This window comes from Perna viridis, chromosome 9 (assembly GCF_037379345.1).
Source record: "Perna viridis isolate PV_CMFRI_1.1 ecotype Kerala chromosome 9, ASM3737934v1, whole genome shotgun sequence".
NCBI classification, from domain to species: Eukaryota; Metazoa; Mollusca; class Bivalvia; order Mytilida; family Mytilidae; genus Perna; species Perna viridis.
In genome coordinates, this window is record NC_142453.1 from 24,038,969 (window position 1) to 24,062,549 (window position 23,581).

Here is a 23,581-nt window from a genome sequence, read left to right on the forward strand (position 1 = left end):
TTTTTTCCCTTTTTTTTTGTTTGTTAACAATAGCCTTTGACAATTATTCACTTTACTTACAGAGATCAGAGGAATGGTGCAGTACTACTAAGGTGTAGTCAGCCTGAGTTAGGCTGGTTGGGATGGAGGTGTAATGAGGATGAAAACATGTTAGGGTCAGTGCCATTAGCTTGCTCTCAAAACCCTGGATCTTATACTACATACCCTGGTTTGAATGATGATTCATCTGGTTCAGAGTCTAGTTCTCAAAATGGTGGTATGTTACAGAAAATAAGATTGAATTTAGAAAATATTGTATGCATTTACGAATGCAATTTTGTCTTTTTTAGACTAAAATGGAATTTAGATTTTTGCATCTGCAAGAAAAAATCTTGCTTATATAGTAAAATAATTATTTTTTGTGATACAATTCAGTCCACTTTTTTATATAATATTTAGAAAATCCCTATAATCAGCAATATTATAATACAAATTATATACATCAATGACTAGAATTATTGTTCTTCAAGAACTTTTAAGTTCTAGCAATTAAGATATTAAAAAAAAATGAAAAAAACATTTTCTCCATGATGAGTTTAGAAATTTTAACTTGTAATCATCTACTAAGTTAGTGAAATTCCTAAAAAGAAAATGAAATAGAATTATATTTTCTTTATTACAGATGTTGGTGCTGAAGAGAAAAGTCCAGAGAACAAGATTTTGATCATTATGGATTGTAGATCTTACAGTGCAGCTGTGGCTAACAGAGCTAAAGGTGGAGGAGTGGAGTGTATAGGTAACATATCTAACAAAAATAGTTCATTTGGAGGAAAAAAAACCCTATGCAAATTTGTTATTATCATTTTTCTTTTTTATAATAAGGAGAATTTTGGTTATTTTTTCCTATTAATCTTTACATCTAGACCCACTAAAGTCATAAAAAAGACATTAATGCAACTTTGTATATCACATGGAAATAAAAGATGGTTTCAGAGCCAAAGAATACTTTATTTGTAGATTCCATTAGCTATGTCTCATCAATTGTGACTTTTTTCAAGTGGTTTTAGATATTGACCTGATCTTTGCTTTGTAAATAGATCATTTTTCATCAACCATGATATGATATAAATGAAAAGTTGTATTTATTTCAGAGTACTATCAGAATTCCGAGATACAGTTTATGAACTTGGCCAACATACACAGCATACGTAAAAGTTTTGTAGCTTTACGTAGTCTATGTAGTAGTGGTACTGATCAGCCAAAGTAAGTAATTGGATTAAAATATTCATTTTGTTGGTCATTACCTGTCGTTTTAGTTGTAATATTAATCAATACATTTTAGTGTTTTTGCCTACGAAAGACCTAAATTTCAATTGATTCAATTTTCACTTGAAAGAGTAATCAAGGGAACCAAGGTTATAGCGGTTATTAAAAGAATGTAATCCAGGGACAAAGACCAGAAATGGAAAACAGACATACACAACAAAGAACATAAAGTAACTAAAATCATACATACAAAGTAACAAAAGCAAATGAGCAACTCAGACTCCACTAAAAACTGGGAGCATGGACCAGCTGCACCGGTAGGGTAAGCGTCCTCTGCTTAGGAATGAGTACTGATTGGATTTAATAGTATATATTAAGTATGTAGACCTAGGGTAAGGGACACAACTCTCATAAATCATTGGAACGTTTGTAGTCAGCATTTTACATCAATTTCATGCAAGCATCAAAGTAACTTTGACTGATTTCATTCTGTTTCAAATGAAAGCTTGATATGCTTTAGTGAAATTGAATATAATACAAACATATCACTGATTCATAAGCATCAAAGTAACTTTGACTGATTTCATTCTGTTTCAAATGAAAGCTTGATATGCTTTAGTGAAATTGAATATAATACAAACATATCACTGATTCATGAGTTACGTCCCTTACCCTAGGTCTACCTCCTGAAGACACATTTTATGACGTTCACTGGAATGCAAAGATTTATGTTATACTATGAATTATTCTAATGAAACATTCACTGTGTTAGTTAACATCATAAGTTTCAGGATATCAGTTCCAAGACTGATGTCCTAATTTTTCAATGACCCTGCACACATTATTTCAAAGATATTTAATGCCATTTTAACAGATAATTTTGATTAGCTTTTTGCATTGAAAATGTGTTGATTGACGTCCCAATATCATCAGATACACCACAGTTACCTCCCAACTTTTTTCAGGGAAATTAAAAGGTAAAAAAAGAAATCCGCTCCCCCATCAGTTTTCATGATATTAATAGTAATAACAATAAAAATATTCTTCATTTAAGCAGGATGACATATTTAGTTATATAACAAGTGTACATTATGGTCCTGCAACATATACATATTTTCAACATAAATTATAAAATTGACATTAAATAAAATAAAAATACATGATGATATTACAAAAAAATATACAGGTGATATATACTTCAGTTAACCAAAGTACTGTTCTAAATATGACTTTTAAAATATTGTACAGTTGTACAATGATGAATGGCCTGAGAACCAAGAAGTAAGAATTAAAAAAATGTGTCATTCTAAATTTTGTTTATTCCAGCTGGTTGTCCACCTTGGAAAATTCCAAATGGTTTACATATCTTAGTGCTTTACTAAAGACGGCATTGGTTGTTGTGAACTCAGTTGACAAAGACGCCAAGCCTGTCCTGGTTCATTGTTCTGATGGCTGGGACAGGACGTCACAGATTATAGCTTTAGCTGAATTATTATTAGATCCTTACTATAGAACTATGGAGGTATGTTTATCTTGTAGGCTATTCAAGAATTCTTTAAAGTACAGATTTTTTTTTGGGAGGTGGGGGGGGGGGGTTGTCAAAACTTGAAGTTAAAAACAAAACCTGAACTTATTGCTTTAACAAATAATTAATACAGGTTCACATACAAAATAGTTTTGACTAGGCAGTGATACCCACAAATAAAAATGCATTTACAGTTGTTGAAAATCAGAAGGATGCTAAAACTGCTAGCAATTAAAAATCTGACATATACTCTATCCTTTTTGAATAAAAATCTGACATATACTCTATCCTTTTTGAATTTCAATCTTTTATATTTTGAAAAATACCACCTAAAGTGTTTGTGATAGTGTTACTCCTATTTTATATCCTGAAACTGTGGTCATAATACTGTATACGTTTTGCTCAATTATTCTATAATTATATTTGATTTCACTCGTTTATTCTATAACACTGGTATACATTTCACTCAATTGTTTTACAATACTGTATTATTTTCCCTTGGTAATTATACCTTCTCTTTTACGTAATAGGGCTTTCAAGTATTGATAGAAAGGGAGTGGTTAGACTTTGGACATAAGTTTGCAGATAGATGTGGTAATGGTATAAACACAGATGATCCCAATGAGAGGTGCCCTGTCTTTCTACAGTGGTTAGATTGTGTCTATCAGCTGTACCACCAATTCCCTTGTGCATTCCAGTTCAATGAAGCATATCTGGTAAGAAGTTACCTGGGTCTGTCATGTTGAAGGTAGATTTGTAAAAGACCAGACAACCCTGTAGGATTTATATTTTTTTCATTTAAATCAATAATAAATTATCTATTTTAATTTTTTAGCTCACCTGGCCAAAGGCCACGTGAGCTATTGCCATCACTTGGCGTCTGTCATCGTCATCCGTCGTTGTTAACAATTATACAAATTTCTTCTCCTCTGAAACTAATTGACTAATTAGAACCAAACTTGGTATGAATGTTCCTTGGGGTATCCTGCATAGAATTGGTGTGGGAATTTTTGATTCGTTGAAAAACATGGCCGCTGTTACTAAAAATAGAACATAGGGATCAGACAGTAGTTATTTGCATATATCTCCAAAACCTTAAGGTTAAGCTAAAATTTGACTGGGTAAAAGTGTTCAGCATGACGAGATCTATGTCTGGTCCAATTTTGGTCTTAATCCGTTAAGCCATGTTGGAGTTATTGCCCTTTTTCAACGATTTTTGCTATTTTTAATGTTATTGATTTCAAAAATCGTCTCTGACACTACTTGACCAATTGAAACCAAACTTGGTATGAATGTTTCTTGTTGTATCCTGCATAGAACTGATGTTGGGATTTTTGATCTGTCAAAAAACATGGCTGCTGTTACTTACAATAGAACATAGGGGTCAGACAGTAGTTTTTCACATATATCTCCAAAACCGTTTGGTTAAGCTAAATTCTTTCAGTAGCCGAAATGGTCGTTGTTATTAGGACTACAATAGTGTTCAGGGACAAAAGTTGTCAGACAACTCCTTGTAAGGGTTATTGCCCTTGAAAGTTGAAAATGACTTTTTGTTACAGTTTGCAGTCATTATCTTGAAAACTATGATAGATTAAAATAAACTTTCAGTTGTGGAAATGATCCTTATGATAAGTCCAACCAAAGACTTCTCAAGTAAAATTGTTGGACAAATTCTTGTTAAATTTATTGCCTTTGAAAGGCAAAATTCAACCAGGTGAGTGATTCAGGCTCCTGGGAGCCTCTTGTTTGAAATGAGATGAACTGCTATGCCAAGTTTGTTATAAGGGGTACTTAGCTGTTAAAGATTATTGTAAGAGAATAATGTAAAATAAATTTGTTGGTTCTTTTTCATTGATGTTCTGTATTTTAATTAAATATTGTTATTTGACCAAATAATGAAAATGAAAAAAAAGTTCCTAATGAACAATGGTTTTCCCACAGTATTTTTGTAGCAGTCTCTTTAAATATGTGGTTCATGCTTGTCAAAAACCCACCAAATCTACTTTTTTCCAATTCAGAACCAGATTCAGACCACAATACAAGTACTATTTTTCATTTGGTTGTTGCACTTTTGAGATGAATACATCGTTCTATGTAGATAGTACACGAAATTTGCAATTTGCAAGAGTTATCATTCTTGATTTGGTTATGAATGAATGGTTTTCTAAAACAAAAAATACAGATCTGAAACCAGAAAGGGTTAACTTTACATGAAAATATTACACATTAGGAGCAAAAAAGGCATGGTTTGTTCAGTGGGTTTTCCCTACACAATTCATCACCTCAACCATCAGCAGTGGCTGAATTTTATATGGACTGGTACAAAAACATAAAATCAATATTTTTTTTTAGGTGAAATTGATACAACACACCTATTCCCATCTGTTTGGTACATTCCTGTGTAACAACACTAGAGAAAGAGAAAGTAACCAGCTCAGTATGAGGACAGCTTCGGTCTGGTCTCTGCTCAACAATAGAAATAACAAATTTGTCAATCATCTTTACTGCCCTTCTTTGGAACAGCAGGTAAGGAAAAGTTGTGAAAGTACTTAGTCTTGTAAGAGTCAGGCAGGTGGGGATTTGCTTATAAATTTAATTCTCTTAAGATAGGACTCTTGATAGTAATTTGTGCATGGAGAAGAGAGGTATTTTGTTTCTTTGATCCTTCAATGGAATTCATTGAAACTTAATACAGCGGAATGTGGTCATATGTAGATTTGCTTGAACCAAGGCTGTTATTGTGTAATATATATACAGTGATAGATTTACAACATGAGTGTGTCTTGTATGTCTCTTTTGTTAGCTTCAACAAGTGTTTAGTTACTTATACAAGACACTTGTGAAAAAATGTAGGAAGAGAAACTTCTATGTGTTTTATATTATTTCACTTTGGGGAGGTATCATCTTTTATTTATGTATGCTGCTACCTAATACTTTGATCAACTAAATATATGATGTGAAATTCAAATCCAGTTGGTTTTTTTTTTTTACGTTGTTATAACTGTTCATTTTCTTCACGATTTAGGTCTTGTATCCATCCTACCATGTACAAAGTTTGAAGTTGTGGTCATCAGTTTATCTGTCGAACAACTCATCACGTACAAGCTCTGAGGACTTATCTATAGACAAAGGAGAACAGGAGCCTTGTCCATCATGTAACTTACAGAAAACTAGGTCATGTGAAAATCTTCTGGCCAATCAAGAAGCTCCTGTACCTAGTCCCAGTCGAAGGAAAAGTGACCCAAGTATTGCTCTAGACAATTTTGATCAAGTGGCACATTTGGCAAAGGAAGTTGACAAAAGTCCACCTTTGAAATCTGATCTGAGGGAAGGGGAGGACATAGGAGATAAAATCGACTCCAAAGTATCACAAAATATTCCTAGTGTTAACGGACATAATTCAAGTTCAAATGAGCTGGAATTGAATGAGAATGTAAAAAATTTAGAAAATCAGACAATAATGAATGGACATACTGACACAATTCTTGACTGTGATGATAGATTGATAAATAATGTTCCTAATGGACACATGAACGGATCAGTGACTGAATCAGACAACGAAAATAGTAGTAGTTCACCTAGGCCTATTGTCAAAAATAATAGTGAAAAAATGTTATGTGATAAGAATGGAATAGAAAGCTCAACAGATACTTTAGTAGAAGATGAAAATGAATTGTCAAAAATAAATGGACGACTGAAAAATGTGTCAAGGAGTGTAGAAAATTTAATCCCTGCCAAAAAACCTGTAGATAGATTAAAGTCTTTAGAAAACAGTTCAACTATTAGTACAAGCACAAGTGAAATTAGCAGTTCCAGTATTGAATTAGCATTGAGTGATTCTGACAATCTACAGAACTTACAACGCTTACTACACCAATCAAATTCTCTTAAGTTATCATGTAAAACTAATGGATGTGTCAAACAGCTATCTAATGGGACATTGTCACCTAATAAGTGTTATACAACCCCAGTTAGCTCTAGAACTCCAAATTCTACTTGCCCTCCTACTCCAGGGGCAGACAGTAAGGTTGGTATTTTTAAAAAACAAAATTGTTTCAGACCACGGCTACAGAAAAAAATTCCAACTGACATTTTGTATATTGTTGATGTGTTTTAGCTGGGTTATAAACACTAGTAGCATGTATTCTAAGGAAAAGATGATCTTCAACACTTCATTGCTTGTATCTTAATATTTGAATAGGGTGTTGCTTGAATAATTGCCTAATAATTTCACAGATCAGTAGTATAAAGATGTTTGTTGCACTAATTTACAACTGTGGTATGTGTTAGCAGTAGGCTGTTTATGAATATTCAAAAAAATCTTCAACAAAATTAACAAGGTATACATGCTTTTGAAAAAAAAAAGGATCTCCAGTGTGGAGACAAGAAATAAGATACCTGTATGTTTTTGTTTTCTTAAAGTTTTTTGAATGAGAAAGTAAATTCTGTGTGTGTTCTGCCTTTGCAATGTTCTCTCCATGAGTTTGAAGAAAAAATGCAAAGCTTTTTTGTTTTTTTTTTTTTCTTTAAAAGTAAATCACAGTGCTCATAGCACATTCTTAATAACATAATTCAGAAATTTATACTTTGCAAACCTTATTAATTTTATGTCTGGAGGAAAATACCTTTAATCTACCATACATATTTCTTTATCTTTATGCTTGAAACCTTGCTTTTGTTTCAGTCAACAACTGAATCCAACATACAGAGACATCTGAATGGAATCAGCCGTCATCTTGATGTGGATGGATTAACAGTATTCAGTGATGCCATTCAGCAACGGATGCAGCAGATGAAAGATGACTATGAAAGAAAGATACAGTTCCTGACATCGCAATTGGAGGAGACCAGGACGGCTCTGCTACACCATTCCTCAGCCTGTAACGGGGCTGGCAGGTGTCTGCTAGATAATTTAAGGGATGAAATGGTTTGTATTGTCCATACAAAAATCCAGACACTGCCTATGGTATAGGTGATTCATGATGCAGAAAAACCCACCATACAAATGATGCTTTTTCAATCTACATATGCTATATTTTTACGTAAAAATAGTCCTTTCTGTATTCAGATCTGTAATTTTTTAGAAAACCATACATTCATATTCCACTCAAATCATCAAATTATCAAATCAAACCAAATCTTAACCCTTGCAAAGCTATAGCTAATGACTGTTTTGACAATTCTACTTGCCCACAGTGGACAAAATTAAGTTGTCCACATGCCCACCATGTCTTGTGTACGGTATAGTGTCCACTCCCACAGTATCTGGTTGGTGAGTTATAAACCATTGATTGGATTTCATCCATAATCTGCAATTTTAATACGGTTCAAACGGGACAACCTTGACTATGAGAATCGATTTTCTTTCACCTATAACTTTTTCTAACCAAGAAGATAAAATGTTTTCTGTCTAAAAGAGATACATTGTAGCAACAGATATTCATGCTTTTTCAAGTCCAGTGCTGTAGTTACGATAAATGTTTAGTTTATGAAGACAAGATATGGGTTCCTGCTCTCGTATGTTTTAAACTACATTTATAGCTAAAAACAAAGATCATAGAAATATTTCATATGTCATTATCTTTTTTATTCAGCTGTTGATGTCTCCTGATTCCAATGGTGAACTAAATTCATTAGGAGGATGCAGCAATGCTTCTGATGTCAGCTGGGAGCAGTTAGATGAATCTGACGCCAAAATAGTCAAGTGGGTGCCTGACTATGTTGCAACACATTGTGCTGGGTGTAATGCTGGGTTTAATGTATATCGTAGGAAACACCACTGCAGGTATGCCACAAGGTAACAGTGGTTCGATCTATCAGCAGATCTAAATAAATCTATTTGCTACCTCTTTTCATTGAAATATTTTACCAGAGTCTGTTAATTTATCATGCAAGTAAAAGTTGTTAATTCAATTCTTTGTAGGCATCTTCTGATTTTTTTAAGCTAGATACCTATGTCACAGTGTAGTATGATATGATTATGGTTCAGTAGCCTATGGCTACAGTTATTAATAAAAAAAAAGTAGCTTGAATACTCATTTTACACAGTATTTTTATGTTCTGTATTTTCAGGAACTGTGGAAATATTTTTTGCCATGACTGCAGTAATCACTACAGTCCCATTCCACACCAGAATCTCTCTGGTGAAGAAAGAGTCTGTGTAAAGTGCTATACATGTCTACAAAATAAATTACCATATAATGGAATGATAGATGAAAGGCCATTGGCTGCAGCTGCTTCAAACTGACAAATCACTGACCTGGACACATATGAAATAAAGTCAGATAGCATTAGCTTATGTACAAGACAACATTTGTATGGTTTTTATAGTCCATGGGTACACCTTAGATTATTAAGAAATTTTTGATACACAATTTTGAAGTGCTGATTGGTTTCAGACTATCTGAAATATGAACTAATGAATTGTATTTTTATTTAAGTTTTAATCATGTTTATTTTATTGATCTGTGATATGGCAATATTTTATTTTTGCTTCTATGTGAGTGGTTATTTTTATGATGACTCAGTTTTTTTTATTCTATATTCTATATAATGAATAACTGTATAGCCAATAAATGTTGCAAAAATGTTTGTAACATTTGTTATGTATTGTAATTTAAACAGCAGTGTTCAAGGAATTTTCAAAATTTTTAACTTTCCACAGGAAAGTTCCACATGAAAATCAGCTTTCCAAGCTTTTGATATCATATAAAAAATTCTTTGATTTCTACTTGCCAAGGGAAGTAGCAATTGAAAAATAACTTTCCCTGACCCAAATTTCACTTGCCTCGGGTGACGGGAAAGGGTAATCCTAGAACACTGAACGGTCTGAATTTTAGTATGAAATGTTTAGTTTCAAAATTGCTTCTCTTTCTTCAAATCAGTGAAAAAAAGAAGACTGCTAAATATCTGTACCTCAATTCCCATAAAAAAATTAAAATGTAACCCCTTACTCACTCCCTGAAAAAAATTATTCTTTATAGTTATCTTTTTTCTGACGCAGTCGGTATAGTTTCGCTTTTTACCCTTTGACTTAAGAACCCTCTTCTATGGATACGTAAGTCACCTGATAGCAATTCTGTTTCCCGTTGACCAAATACTGATAACTTCGTGGCGTTCATAAATACTGTATACAAAATTTGAAATTGTGTTTAAAAAAAACTGTATTGAAAATTTGAATTTACATGCCATATGTTATTTTCTTGAAAAAAAATCAAGGATTAATAAATATTTTCTATAACTCCTTGAAGAAATGTAGAAACTTAGAAGTAAAATTTTAATGTGTCAGCTATCTTCTTTTTTTAAGGTAGTACTTGATAATTCATTAAAATTACCCACTTTTAAAAATAATCACTTGCATAGTTATATTAATTATTTTGTACTCTGCCCATGGATTAATGAATGAAAACAGTATGTCATAGCCTAGTCTATAAGTTATAAAAAAATTGAGAATTTTTGTTGAATTTTTATGTCTACTTTTGTTAACAAGGGACAAATTTCCTTGGTTTAGACTCCATCAAATGGAAGTGGTGGACTTTAAATAAATTAGATTTATGTAGCTCAAGAAATTCTTTGCCTTTTTCGAGGTAATTGATTTTTTTTTAATTTGTCATGCTTACAAAACTGGTGGATGGTTTTATTCTGTCATTTAAAGTTGCAATGTTTGTTTTTTGAACATGTCACTATTGATAGTAAGGACAAACTGATAGAAATCATGCTTTGGTATGAGTAGCTTCAATACTTAGTAATAACTGGGGCTCATTTTTTTCCAATTAGGTGAATAGCACAAAATATTTGAATCATAATGGTGCAATTTTTTTTCTTGACTAAATAGCTAGCTACTATTAAAAAGAGAGGTTTAAATTGTAACATAGACTCTTTTTGATTTTTTAGGCAAGGGAATCTATAATATAGTATGTGTCATCAATTAGGCTTAACTTGCAACAGAAACTTTATTTACTTCTTTGATCTACTGAATCAATGTCAGTTTCATGTGTATTTTTTTTTTATGATTGTAACTTTTACTTGTTTTCTCACCAAAAAACTTGCAAAAAAATGTTTATAGGCATTTATCTAATCCTATCACACACTGTAATGTGTAAGTAGTATTTTAAATAAGCCAAAAGAAAAAGTTTCCTGCTACCTACTTACCTTGTTAGTTTTTTTTTTTATTGGGCGGTGGTTGTCATGCCTGTCCTAAACATTCTATGGCCAGTTTGGCTCAGGCACTGTTAAAGTCTAGGTTGTTTCCCCATTAACTCAATATTAAATGCTTTTGAAAAGTAAAATAATTTCCCTACTTACTCTATTTTTTCATGTTCTTAGAAGGAAACATGACAATATTTGTTTTGGCTTAAGTTCATTGAAAATTAAACAGTTTAGATTTTACTGTAACGTTGTAGCCAGATTTTAATTTTCTATAGAATATTTTAATACCTTGATGTATACCATATACTCCATCTAGTAGTATTGCATTTGAAAAAGAAGGACATTACTCCCTAAATAATGACATTATTTCTGTGAAGTGACTTTTTTTTTTTGTTAATTTGTAAAGTTTGGGGATTTCACCAGAGCATCATGTTTTTAAGTAGAAATTTTACTTTTAAAATTCATGAAACTTGGTTCGCCCTCAATTTAAGTATTAATGTATTAATGTTTGTAGTTCCTTATTTTTGCAGATTCTGTCTAATTAACAAACTCACACTTAATAAATTTCTTGGTTAATAAAAGATTTAGTCTTACAACATCACAAATGAATTTTTGCTGTAACTTTTTTTGCACTTGTTTTCTGCAGTATAAAAATTTACTCATGATTGTTTCATCTTGGAAAATTCTGCTTTTACATGTTTTTACATAAGGTAGAGATTATAGTAAAGGACAAGTCATTCATAGTGAATTTCCTGGTTCTCAAGCAATTTTTCATGAAAACCAACGAACAAAGGAAGCATTTTTTGTAAACTTTTTTGATGCCCTTAAAAATTTGAAAGGAGCATTTTAATTTAAGGAAAATGTTATTTTTAACTGTATTGATATGGTAATGAAATGGAGACAAGGGTTTACCTGAAAACCAAAAAGTTATTTCTAGTTGGCCCTGGTTTAAGTGTAAGTTTTTGTAAGAATCAGGCTAAATAGGGAAAAATCAGAAACATGCTTGTCTGAACCCCACTGATCTGACAATATTTCACCAAAAGGTGCTTTCTCTATTTGAAGAGACTATAATTTGATCTCTGCATCACTGGATTCTCTCGAATTTTTGACGAATGAGGTGTTTGACAGAGTTATCTTCCCTTGAAATGTTCTTTTTCAGTGCATTTCAATGAAATTAGAACTCAATATACCAAAATGATATGGAAAGTCTTGTCTTTTTTCCTTGATTCTGATGATGCAAGGTTCAAAATGGTGGTTTTTTTCCATACCATGTTTCACCCAATGCCTGATTCTTACAGAGACTGACACTAAATTTGAATAATTTCATTTTTAATTCATTATTATGAGCATGAAAATCATTGTTTGGGTTAAAGATACTTTGAATAGACTACAACATTAGTCTTAAGTGTATGTAACTAATCAATTTAAGGGAGACAAGTGCTTGGCTTTTTTACTTGTTATCATGAATCATTTGCATGTATTAATGCTAATATTTGTATGGTAGAATGTTAATGACAAGAAAAACTAAACAATTTAAGATATTTCACTTCTTGCTATAGGCTGAGTATTCATAAATATGGAGGTTAAAGTCACTTGTAAAACAATATTTTGCATCCCCAAAAAGACTGTAGATCACATTATGCATTTTGTGATGTAAAATTAATTTTCTACTTAAACTCACTCCACCATGTATTCCATGATAAATGGACTTATTCGCAGATACTTATTTTCAAGTTTGTTAAATTAGTGAAAATAAATCACTGGTGAAAATAAGTTAGTATAGAGTATTTTGCCTATGAACCCCTCCTTTTCTGAGTACATGTACAATGTCTTGAAAACACCTCAACAAAGTTTTGTGAAATCCTTTATACTTTAAAGACTCGCTTTGTTCAGGTTTTATGTATTGCCATTTTTGTGGTGTTATAAAAAAAAAACTGATTTGCAAAATTGAATAAGCATGTTGGAGATGTAAAAAAAAAATTGTCCACCATATCCACTGACATCAGTAATCTTTCTAAATTCAAGTACTTAGGATTATGAAGATTGTTCAACATAATGGGGACTCAAATCGTCACAGAAATGTTTGAAAACATCCATTCATGAAAATAAGTACAGTTACAGTATAGTGTACACTTGTGTATCTAATACTTTTTTTTTTCATTTAACTCTCTGAAGGTCTTTGCTTTTCATAAATACAACCTCTTTTCTATAAGGATATGTTTTACTTTTTCATGAGTATTAGTCGAAATAAATAAGCTATGTTTAGATTGACGGCTCTTTGAATTGTATCATCAGTTGACAATTGTATGTGATATGATTTTGTAAGCAGACAAATCTTGTTATTAAATGTTGAAAACAATTAGTTCTATCTTCTTTAACTCACCTTGACCAAATAGGTCTGAACATCAGATGAGCAATTTAGGATCCAGGGAGCCTCTAGTTTACATCATTAGATTATTCAGTACATATTCATATAAAATTCAGTTGCTGCTAGTGACATAGAGCAATACAAGATACAGAAAACCCACACATAAAAAAACTACACTTTTTGGTCTACATATGCCATATTTTAGGTAACTGTAGTCTTCCCTGTTAACTGTAGTATTATAAGCCTCAGTCCAATATGGCTAGCCAAGACCAATAACAAACCAACATGGAAAACCATACACACATATATCCTTACTGACTAACTAGTCTGAAATGTCATATTGGCCTGGGCCAATATGGATAAATGCAATATCGACAGCTAAATCCTGTACTGGCACATTTGTGTATTTTGTATTGTATTAACAGTTTTGATCAAATTTAGGCTAATATTCAAATGTTAGCTAATTAACATCTGTATTTTTCAGTAAATCATACATTTATCTGCCACTTAGATCTTTCAAAGTGCTGGATTTGTAAAATATCAATATCATTTTCATCTCAAAGTGTGGGAACTAAATGAAAAATTAAGGCTGATTATGTGGTATGAATTTTTTCTGAATTAGATATAAAAGTGAATTTTGTAGGTGTTTAATATGCATGTACCACTTTCCTCTCTAAGATAATTAGTAAGGACATGCTTATTTCAGGCTTGGCATAGCTGTTTCTCCCACAAACCAAGGTTTTTGGGGGGTTTACAGGAATCGCCCATCAGTCCACATTTCTTGTAAGCCCAAATACTCCTAAACCGCCCAAGGGATTTTTATGGAATTTTATAGGAACGTTGGGCATTATGTGTAGATGTGTAGAAAAAATATGGTTAATTGGAAATAAATATAATTGAACTTATGGGCTATAAATTGGACTGCATTTTAAGGGGGACCCGGGTATTCTTTGCGTGCTTGCTTACAGTATTTCTAAGTTTGGCATGTAATACTTCGCCAAAGCTATGCATGGTTATAATATACAAATGCGTTTTATTTTATTACACCTAATAATGACGTGAATAGTTCAGTACTACGCCGGCCATAACAAAATTATTTGTTTCATTTGAAAATAGTTATGGTACAAATAAAAAAAACACAAATAATGATATTAAATAGTACTAAAAGTAGTAAATTTGACAATGCAGATATATATTGTATATTTACCTTTCGTGATCTAATGCGTCCGGCAATCTTTAGGATATCCTATGACTCTCTTATCAAGTCCAGATAATTTACATCCATCTTGATTATACCTTGTGTGGCCGGTCATGTACCGCTTTGTCGATCATAGAGACGGTAGGACACACTGGCTATTTTTATTCCGAATGAATTTATTGTGTTTGGGTGATGTTAGAACAATGAATAACGTATTTCTGATTTGGGTGTGCAGTTCCAGTTTTCCTTTCATAAAATGTGTTTTATTACTATGGCATCCCATGTTTTATTTGAGGAGGCTACCATTTGATTTCTATAGGAGGCTAGGATAAAATTTTAAACGTATCCTGGATTTTTTAGTTTATTTTTTCTATCCGGCTTAATTTTTTTACTCTAGCCTAACCTGGATTTATTAAATCCTGATTTTTTTCTACTTACTTTCATTTTATAAAATTGTTCAAACTGGATTTTTTTATGTCAAATTTGATCCCAGCTCCTTCCCTCCTTAAAAAATCTATTGGTTGCTCCCAAATACTACTGATGTCAGAATCAACGTAACAAAATATCATTTGATAAAGCTGCTGTTTAGCTAAAAAAAAAACCCTTTCCCACTCCACGTATTAATTTGCGGGTACCTGTAAACTGCGGAACGAATAAAAAGGGAAACGAAATGAAATGAAATGAACCAAAATGAACATCATACAATAACAAACAGAAAATAACAAACAGGTCGGAAATAATTGTCTCAGACTCCACTTATCAAAACTGTTAATGCTGGTAAGTGTACATATATAACATATAGCTAAGAGGGTGATACTGCAGATTGTTACCCCAAGAAAATCGTTGTTACCCAGAGGCGTAACCAAGGGTAACAATGTATTTTCAAGGGGTAACAAACTTTCTATCACTCTCTAAGCTATATGTTTATTTTATTATCCTGAATGTTCCATTTTCATTTTTTTAAAGCCCCTACAATCAGTTTTGTATGTTTGTCTTTATTTTCTTCATTAGGTACCAATTTAATCTTAGTCAGTTATGCGTTTAAAGGAATACGCGCAACGTCCATATTTATAATACACAAAAGCTTTTTTGAAAGACGGCATTTCAGAAAAAAAATGCCAGTTACTGGTGAAATGGAAGAAATTACGAGTTCCCAAAAATTCTCCTTTTATGAAAAACTCATTACTGTCACATTGAAACTGAAAAATACCCGCCTGAAACGAGAAGATATGTCGGATACATCGATAATTAAAACAATAGTACCCAACTTGTACACCGGCAAATATGTCCGTTATCAACAAGAAAAGTTTCACCTCATATGATTTACGAGCTACACGTAGATCAGCCATAGTTTTGAAGATCTGATTTACGATTACAGCAGAGAAGGTTTCAGATAATCTAGACAACGGGTGACAGACGGCAACATAAGCAAAGTATTATCCTTACATTACATGGATCTTGAACCTTGTAGTAATTTTGAATAGGAAGTTCTAAAATGCATTAATTGCAATTAACTACAAAGATTCATGATGTTGTTGCTATAAGGGGTAAACGGTCATACAAATCTCATCTTTTCACACATCGATCTCAATTGTTTCGAGCATGAGTATTCGCTTGCAACATCTAAGCTAGTTATGCAGTCAAATTCCCCTCAGCTGCTCATCACATAGGGTGTTTAATCCCTGAATAATCTGTTATATTTTGATTAATGTTTTACCTCTTCAAAGACAAGATTATTTTATTGTGCATGCATTAATGTTGTCTATGTTCTGGACTGAGTGAGCTATGTGTAGCAAAGATTTCGATACTCGGTTTACTAAACGTTTACTATCGTTGATCAACTCAATTACAAAGGAAAACTTGCATTAGCTAACACTCGAAAATAGGATCCATTATATTTGTTCAAGTTTTCATTTATATGGGTGTGTGTGGTTTTTTCTTTTTTTTTTTTTTTTTTTTTCATTTCACCACTGATTTCATAATTTATTTATTGTGATGCATTTCGTTTCGTTTCGTTTTTTTCCTTCAATAGTTTTCAAGTACCATATTAATGCAATTAATACAATAATACTGTACTTATTATGGAAAGTGTGAATAAATTTCTACATTCCAGGTTGAAATGGCAGGTGCATTAGTGCGGTCCTTTTTATCAAATAGACGAGAAAATTCTTCCGGGCATTATGGTGACGAGGAGGAAAATGATATTAGAATTGACGAAATAACCTCTGAGATACGACGAATCTGGAGCGCCGAAAAAGGAAAGCATGAACCATGGGAAAGTACCGATACATCGATACAAAACGATGATCAAGATGCTCGTCTCGCATTCAATGAAGCCATTGGCAAATTAGATGACAGCACTTCGTGTATTAAGAGCTGTGGTAACTGTTCGAAACCAAAGAGGGTACTCGACGTCCGCCAGTTCAAGAGAGGACAGCATATTTCTATGCCTGGAAAATTAGCAACCAAGTACGATAAGAAAACGCGCAATTTAAAGAACGCGTACAACCACCATGCAATAATTCAAGAGGTGAAACGTGCAGCAGGTACGGCGGTGAAACTGGTACTTATACATTTTACTCAAGACGAGGAAAATGATGGAAGCATAATTGTTAAAAAGGAAGAATTAGAGTACGATATCTGTGAAGTGGAACTTTACATAGTGGAATATGTCCACCCTAAGTACGACACGGAAAAAGTGGTCGCCAGGGCAGAGAAAGTTTTGTCAAGTAAGGGAACATTCGAAGGGTATAATATTTTAAGCCGAAACTGTGAACATTTTGCAACATGGTGTGTAGTTGGAAAAGGAACAAGTTTTCAAGTTAATAATCTGGCGCAGACGATCGCAAATGGTATATCTCTAATACCGAACATTGGCAGCAAAATCGCAAAAGTTGTTCTTCGAATTGCATATATGTCAGCTGACGAAATCGCTTCTGGTTTAAAGTTAGCATCTCCCAATATTGTTCTTGGAATAACAGCTGGTTTGTACTTGATATATTGCATTTTCATGACAGTAAAAATCATGCATAATTTTAAAAGCGACCGTTTATGCCGGGCATGCAGAAATGGAAAGCTACAGGATTTGTGGTTAACGTTTGGGGCTTTTGGCGCAACTTCAATTCTTACTTCGGTCATTTTCCATTTTGCAATTCCGTCATTGTCAGGTGGCGCTGGACTACCCGTAGCAATACTACTTGTTCTCCTTTCGATAGGTCTGCAGATAGCGGTACCAAAAATCCGGAAAGCTTTGAGCTCTCCTTTTACAGTGAACCAATATAAAGTAACAAGTCTTACCAAGCTCTCACGTGGGGATATCATTTCAATTCATCACACTTTGTACGAGCATTCTGCAGTTGTTTCTAGAGTCGAGGAAAAGGCTGGCCGAATTCGAGTTATCCATTACGGGCGACCGACCAGGCATGGTAGGGAGATCGTTGAAGAATACATCAACTTTGGAAGCCAGAAGACAAAGATTTATTTACTTGATTGTAAATCATTAGACACCTTCCCCAAAGATGAAGTGGTCAGTCGAGCAAGAAGCAGAATTGGAGAAACGAAGTGGAGACTATCTAACCGGTCACATGATTTTGCATACTGGGCAAAAATAAAGCGGTATGAAGACGGAGAATTCGACAATTCAGGCAATGAGGACGAACAACAACAACAAAATGATACTTTACGAGTTACAATCAACGAAGAGTTTAGCGAACCCGCATTCTCGCCTAAAGTTTCTCTTTTTGTAGAGGAAAGAGAAATACACCGAATGGGAGAACTCAGAATCGGCGATGTCGTTAAAGGAAAAGACGTTGGAATTCTTTCTTCTATCAGAAACTTAGATTCAAACGATCGTCTGTTTGAAATAGACATTATTACTAAAAGGAAATTGGGGGAAATATGCCACAAAATACAGACAATAAATCTAAGTACAGACAGATTGTACGTAAAAGTTTATCACAAAGCCCTTTGCATTGAAATGGAACAACGTGCCCGCAATGCCCGAGCAATAATAGGCGAAAAGATGAAGTGGTGGACAACGGACGGATTTATTAGACACTGTATTGAAAGCAAATGATAATTCATGTTCGTTGTTGTTCAACCGGATCCATGGGAGTTTTTGGGGTTGGACCCGTTTGTTGTTAAAAAAAAATAATTTTGCGCAATATTTTTGACAAAAACGAGCAACTGATACACTGGATCACCTTTTTCAAATTTCTGAAAATGGACCAACCTACCCATTATTACAGATCATGGATCTTCGTCTGGTGTTACATCGTCACTTACAAGTATAGCTAAATTTAGAGGTTCATTTTAGTAGTTTTGTACTGCCATTTTTTTGTTACTTATATCAGTGATGGGTGGACTCAAGAGTTTTTTTTTATGATAAGCCCACTGTTCATGTGGTGTGAATCAGATGTGAATGCTCAAAAAGTGATTCAAGTGGCGTGAATCAGATGTGAACGCTCAAAATGTCAAAAGACTTGCATGAGTTTCTCTCTTCTGATAGCCTTATCCTTTTTAAGGTGTGTTCTCATTTTTACTTAGCCGAGAATTTAAGGCAAAAGAGGTAAAAAATACTAAGGCGAAACGGAAATTTTCATTTTCATACCGAACAAAGTTATTAGGTATCATGTGATACTCTCGCAAAAGTTACTTGTCCGTACCTGGCGGTTTCCAGACGATAACCGGAGAACGGACCAATGACTTTTTTTTAACTGAAACTTTACGCAATTGTTTAGTATTATCGAATTCAGATTAAGATCAATTTTCAGGAAAATCCAATATGATGTTTTTGAGTAAGGCCATTTTGAACAATTTGTCATCCCCCTTTTTTTACCATTGCTTGGCGGGAAATCATTGAATGTAACTTTTATGCCCTTTTTTTGTCTATATTGTGAAAAAAACTGTAGTGTAATCTAATGTGATGTTTTATAATAATTAACACAAAACAATGGTGAAATCAATAGGTCCTTTTGATAAATAAATGTATTTAGAACTTTTTGTAAGTACTTATAACAAGTATATGATATAATTATATATTTTTTTATTTGTCATTTTCATGTTGATTTGAATGCAGAAATCGTTGATTATTAAATAAAACATGCTATAACAAAGCATCATTTGAGTGAACTTGCTTATGATTATTGCAATTTTGTTCTTAAAATCTTCGACGATTCAAACCATAGATTAATTGTTAGCGTCACAAGCAGTAATTGCATTAATTATAGAGGTACAGTATACATCTTGAAGCTTGACTGATTTTATACCACTGCAAAAAATGCGGTCGTATAATGATATGCTGTCATTGTCTGCGTCATCGTCGTCCAGTGCCCATAGATAATTTGATTTCTAGACTATATTACATGAGTTTAAGTGTACGGATCTTTATAAAATTATACCACACGTGCCGTATCATTAAAGGGAGGCTGAGAATGTTTTAAGTGGTTGTCATTTTGAACATTTAGGAATTAGAGGACAAAAAGTGACAAGAAACAAGCATTTTTAATATCCGGCCAATAACTTGATTATACGCAGACGAATATCTTTGAATTGCACCACAAGGTGCCATACCAAGAAAGGAAGACTGGGTTGAAACTTGAACCGTGTAGGAATTACTAGTAGGAAACAAAAGGTACCAGAAAAAAAATGTGTTTATGATATCCGGACAATAACTTATTATAAGTAATTGGATCTCTTTGAAATGGAACCACAACGTTCCATACCACAAAAGGAAAGCGGGGATTGTTGGTGGTTGTAACTTAGGGGTCAACGGGGGTCAGGAACAAGTGTATTTATTATTATACCTTACATAATAAAGGATTAATTCTATTGGATGAAATATAATCATGTGACATAGATTAATTTGGATATGTTTTGTTTTAATTGCAAGAAAGGTTGAATAACCCCAAAAATTCATGCCATTATTGAATAACCCCCAAAATTCATGCCATTATTGAATAATCCTATTATTCACTGGTGAATAACCCATCAAAAATACAAGAGCAGGTGAATAACCCATCTCTGCAAATTACAACATTTGAAACCATGCATTTTTGTCAGTCCTTTGTTTGTTCGGTATAATAAAACAATTACGGCACTCTATTTCGGTGAATATCCAAAATTGTCAACCTCACTAAGGTTATTCCCCTCGAGCTAAAGCCCTCAGGGAAATAACCCTAGTTCGGGTGGACAATTTTGGATATTCACCTCCTCAGAGGGCCGTAATTGTATATTGTACCCAGAGAATAACTTGACTACCGGTATTAGTGAATGGATCTCTGATATTGTACCACAAGGTGCCATACCACACAAATAAGGAAAACTGGCATTGCATTTTGAGTGCTGCGATGAAACACTTATGTAATAGGGACCAGAAGGGCTCAGATATAGGCATTTTCATGATATTTGGACCAAACTTGACTAAAAGTGAATGGATCCCTGTGAAATTGTACCACTAAGTGTCATACCTCTAAAAAAAATATTGAATTGATTTCGGGGGATGTAACTGGGACAATTTAACAAAAAGAGGGTCATAATGGGGGAACTTTGATTCTGTTCAAATATCTTTCCTGTGTCAACTATATATCATCTATATTAATAGGAATCAAAATGCAGAGCTAACTCAATTTTGGATGGTTTGTTCATACTTGCCCCAACTGTTCAAGTTTCGATCTCATCGCTCGAATCAGTTAGTTGCACCCAGTGCAGCATGTTCTTTTATAGTGTTCATGAACCATCGTTATTGTGCTGCTGTCATTCAGTAGGTGAGTAGTTAAGGTGTCTTTCGTTTTTTGCTTTAAATTTTGTTCTTCTGGAATCATACTTTCATTATCCGCAGCGTTTGACACGATAAACCATTCAATTCTAATAGAACGACTCAAATACACCTTCGGCATAACAAACTCTGCTCTTTCATGGTTTCAGTCGTATTTAGATAGAAAGACTCTTATGTTTTCTAAGCCCATGGGAGAAATTTGCAAACGACATGACATGCTTTATCATTGTTACGCTGATGATTCGCAGATATTTTTAGTAATTGAACCAATTGACAACTGGTCCGAAATATCCACACGACTTGAAGCTTGCGTTGGCGACCTAAGCTCATGGATGAAGAGCAATCTGTTAAAGCTTAACCAAGATAAGGCTGAATTAATTATTTTCGCTCCGAAACATCGACTCCAGGAATTTGAGAAGCGTCAACTAGCTCTTGATGGTACGATGGTGTCAGATGCAACTTGTGTAAAGAACCTTGGTGTACACTTAGACAGGTCATTAAGCATGGAACAATACATTTCATATGGCGTGAAATCTAGTGATTTGAACAAGCTTCAAAGAGTTCAGAATGCTGCCGCCAGATTGATATCACGGCGCAGGAAATATAACCACATAAGACCTGTGTTAATTGACCTACACTGGTTATCTGTTCAATTACGGTGTCAATACTAACTCATCTTATGAGCTTTTAAAGCACTGCATGGTATAGCTCCAGCATATCTCCAAGAGCTTCTGAGTCTATTCCGCCCATCAACATCACTACGCTCCCAAAACTCTGTGACACTTGAAACGCCAAGAGTAAAAGCAAAATCGTACGGTGAACGTAGGTTCGACAAGACAGCTGCCACTTTATGGAACAATCTTCCCGGTTAACTACGAGTTTTAGACGATATTAACATTTTTAAATCAAGACTGAAAACTCATCTTTTTAGGACAGCTTATGGTGATCTTTTATAAATTTGACGTTATTTTTATGTTCTATTTTATCAGTTGAATTTTTTGCACAGTAATGTTATGTTTTAGATTTTTATTTTTTAAATAGTAACATTTTTTTTTATTGTTTTTTATTCTTATTTCATGTAAATGATAAAATATTAATATATAATGTATTTTCTAGATATTTTTACTTTTGCCATTTTATACTATTTAAATAATGGTTTAATACTTAATTATGTTTTAATTATATACATAGTTTTTTTGTTCGTCTTTTCTTTTTCTTTTTTTTTTTTTTTTTTTTTTGGTTTTACAAATTTCTATATCTAAGATACATAATTACGGTTCTGAATAATAATTTTATTTTCATTTTCTTTCGTATAACTTAATGTGTTGATTACTACGTACTTTGTATTGTATATCATTTATATGCTGTAAAGCGCTTAGAGTAAATGTAGTTTAGATTGGCGCTATACAAATATTGTAAATAATAATAATAGTAATTACAATTCTGCTCATATATGTTGTATGTTAAGTGTAGGGTTTTGTAAGAATCAGGCAAAATGGAAAAATCAGAAACATGAATGTAAAAAAAACTACCGATCTGACGATATCGTTTCGCTCAAGGATGCTTTCTCTATTTGAAAGACCATTATTTGATCTCAACATCTCTGGATTTGCTCAGAAATTTTTCCATAGAATGTTAGAAAAAAGTGGTTTTTGACATAGTTATCTGCCCTTGAAATGTTCATTGATAAAAAAAGAAGTTAAGAGAAAAAAACAGCTAATGCTACTAAATCATTTCACAATAAAATACAATGGTTAACAAAATTATGTCAACAAAAATATATAGATACATGTATACATGTCCATGCTGATATAAAACAAAAGATGTTACCTAGATATTCTTCCTACGGGGAAATTTCTAAGCCTATGGAGTATTCATATCACAGTTTATCCGTTAATGTCGTAAATATTATTAGTACTTTTACTACCTTAGTAGAGCTAGAGTACTGTCCAAAAAGTTTCTAGGACAGAGGTATGTTCAACCTTTGTTGACATCATCAATTCAGAGGTTTTATGGTCGTCGTTACAATTTGATTGACCGATTTGAAATTTCTATCTCACAGATGAATATCTTCAGTTAGGTTTCACCTACCTACCAGATTGACAACCCACAGAACGACGCTTACCAGATTGCAGCGTTGCGAGTGACGCTAGCGGAGCAGGACATGTTTATCGAATTAAAGAATTAAAGCATCTTGTGTTACTCTCTCTCTCTCTCTCTTTGTTTGTTTTGTTTTGTTTTGTTTTTGTTTTTTTTGTTTTGTTTTGTTTTGTTTGTTTTGTTTTTTGGGGGCATATTTGCAACTACTTAATTTGTGTATGT

At 33.3% G+C, this 23,581-nt stretch overlaps 2 protein-coding genes across 6 annotated transcripts in view; both read left to right on the forward strand.

Annotated features, from left to right (window-relative positions):
• LOC148607431 (phosphatidylinositol-3,5-bisphosphate 3-phosphatase MTMR3-like) overlaps positions 1-13,277 on the forward strand; it is a 28,475-nt gene extending 15,198 nt beyond the window's left edge. For 4 of the 5 annotated variants that reach the window (XM_088543698.1, XM_088543699.1, XM_088543700.1 and 1 more), the window contains 10 exons: positions 63-256; positions 662-775; positions 1,131-1,242; positions 2,572-2,767; positions 3,301-3,486; positions 5,123-5,296; positions 5,796-6,797; positions 7,455-7,697; positions 8,365-8,567; positions 8,843-13,277. In XM_088543698.1, coding sequence (XP_088399824.1) covers positions 63-256; positions 662-775; positions 1,131-1,242; positions 2,572-2,767; positions 3,301-3,486; positions 5,123-5,296; positions 5,796-6,797; positions 7,455-7,697; positions 8,365-8,567; positions 8,843-9,017 — 2,599 coding nt within the window. In that variant the 3' untranslated portion in view covers positions 9,018-13,277. The remainder of the gene's footprint in view (positions 1-62; positions 257-661; positions 776-1,130; positions 1,243-2,571; positions 2,768-3,300; positions 3,487-5,122; positions 5,297-5,795; positions 6,798-7,454; positions 7,698-8,364; positions 8,568-8,842) is intronic. The other variant, XM_088543703.1, reaches the window with a different exon arrangement.
• A 1,278-nt stretch (positions 13,278-14,555) lies between these two features.
• Positions 14,556-23,456, forward strand: LOC148607432 (uncharacterized). The gene is made up of 2 exons (XM_088544346.1): positions 14,556-14,625; positions 16,598-23,456. The coding sequence occupies exon 2, from the start codon at positions 16,604-16,606 to the stop codon at positions 18,557-18,559; it is 1,956 nt and encodes a 651-aa protein (XP_088400472.1). The 5' UTR covers positions 14,556-14,625; positions 16,598-16,603; the 3' UTR covers positions 18,560-23,456.
• The last annotated feature ends 125 nt before the right edge of the window (positions 23,457-23,581 follow it).

Bases quoted from the DNA above. Each gene is read 5' to 3' on its own strand.
- LOC148607432 (XM_088544346.1), top strand. From the start codon at position 16,604: ATGGCAGGTGCATTAGTGCGGTCCTTTTTATCAAATAGACGAGAAAAT.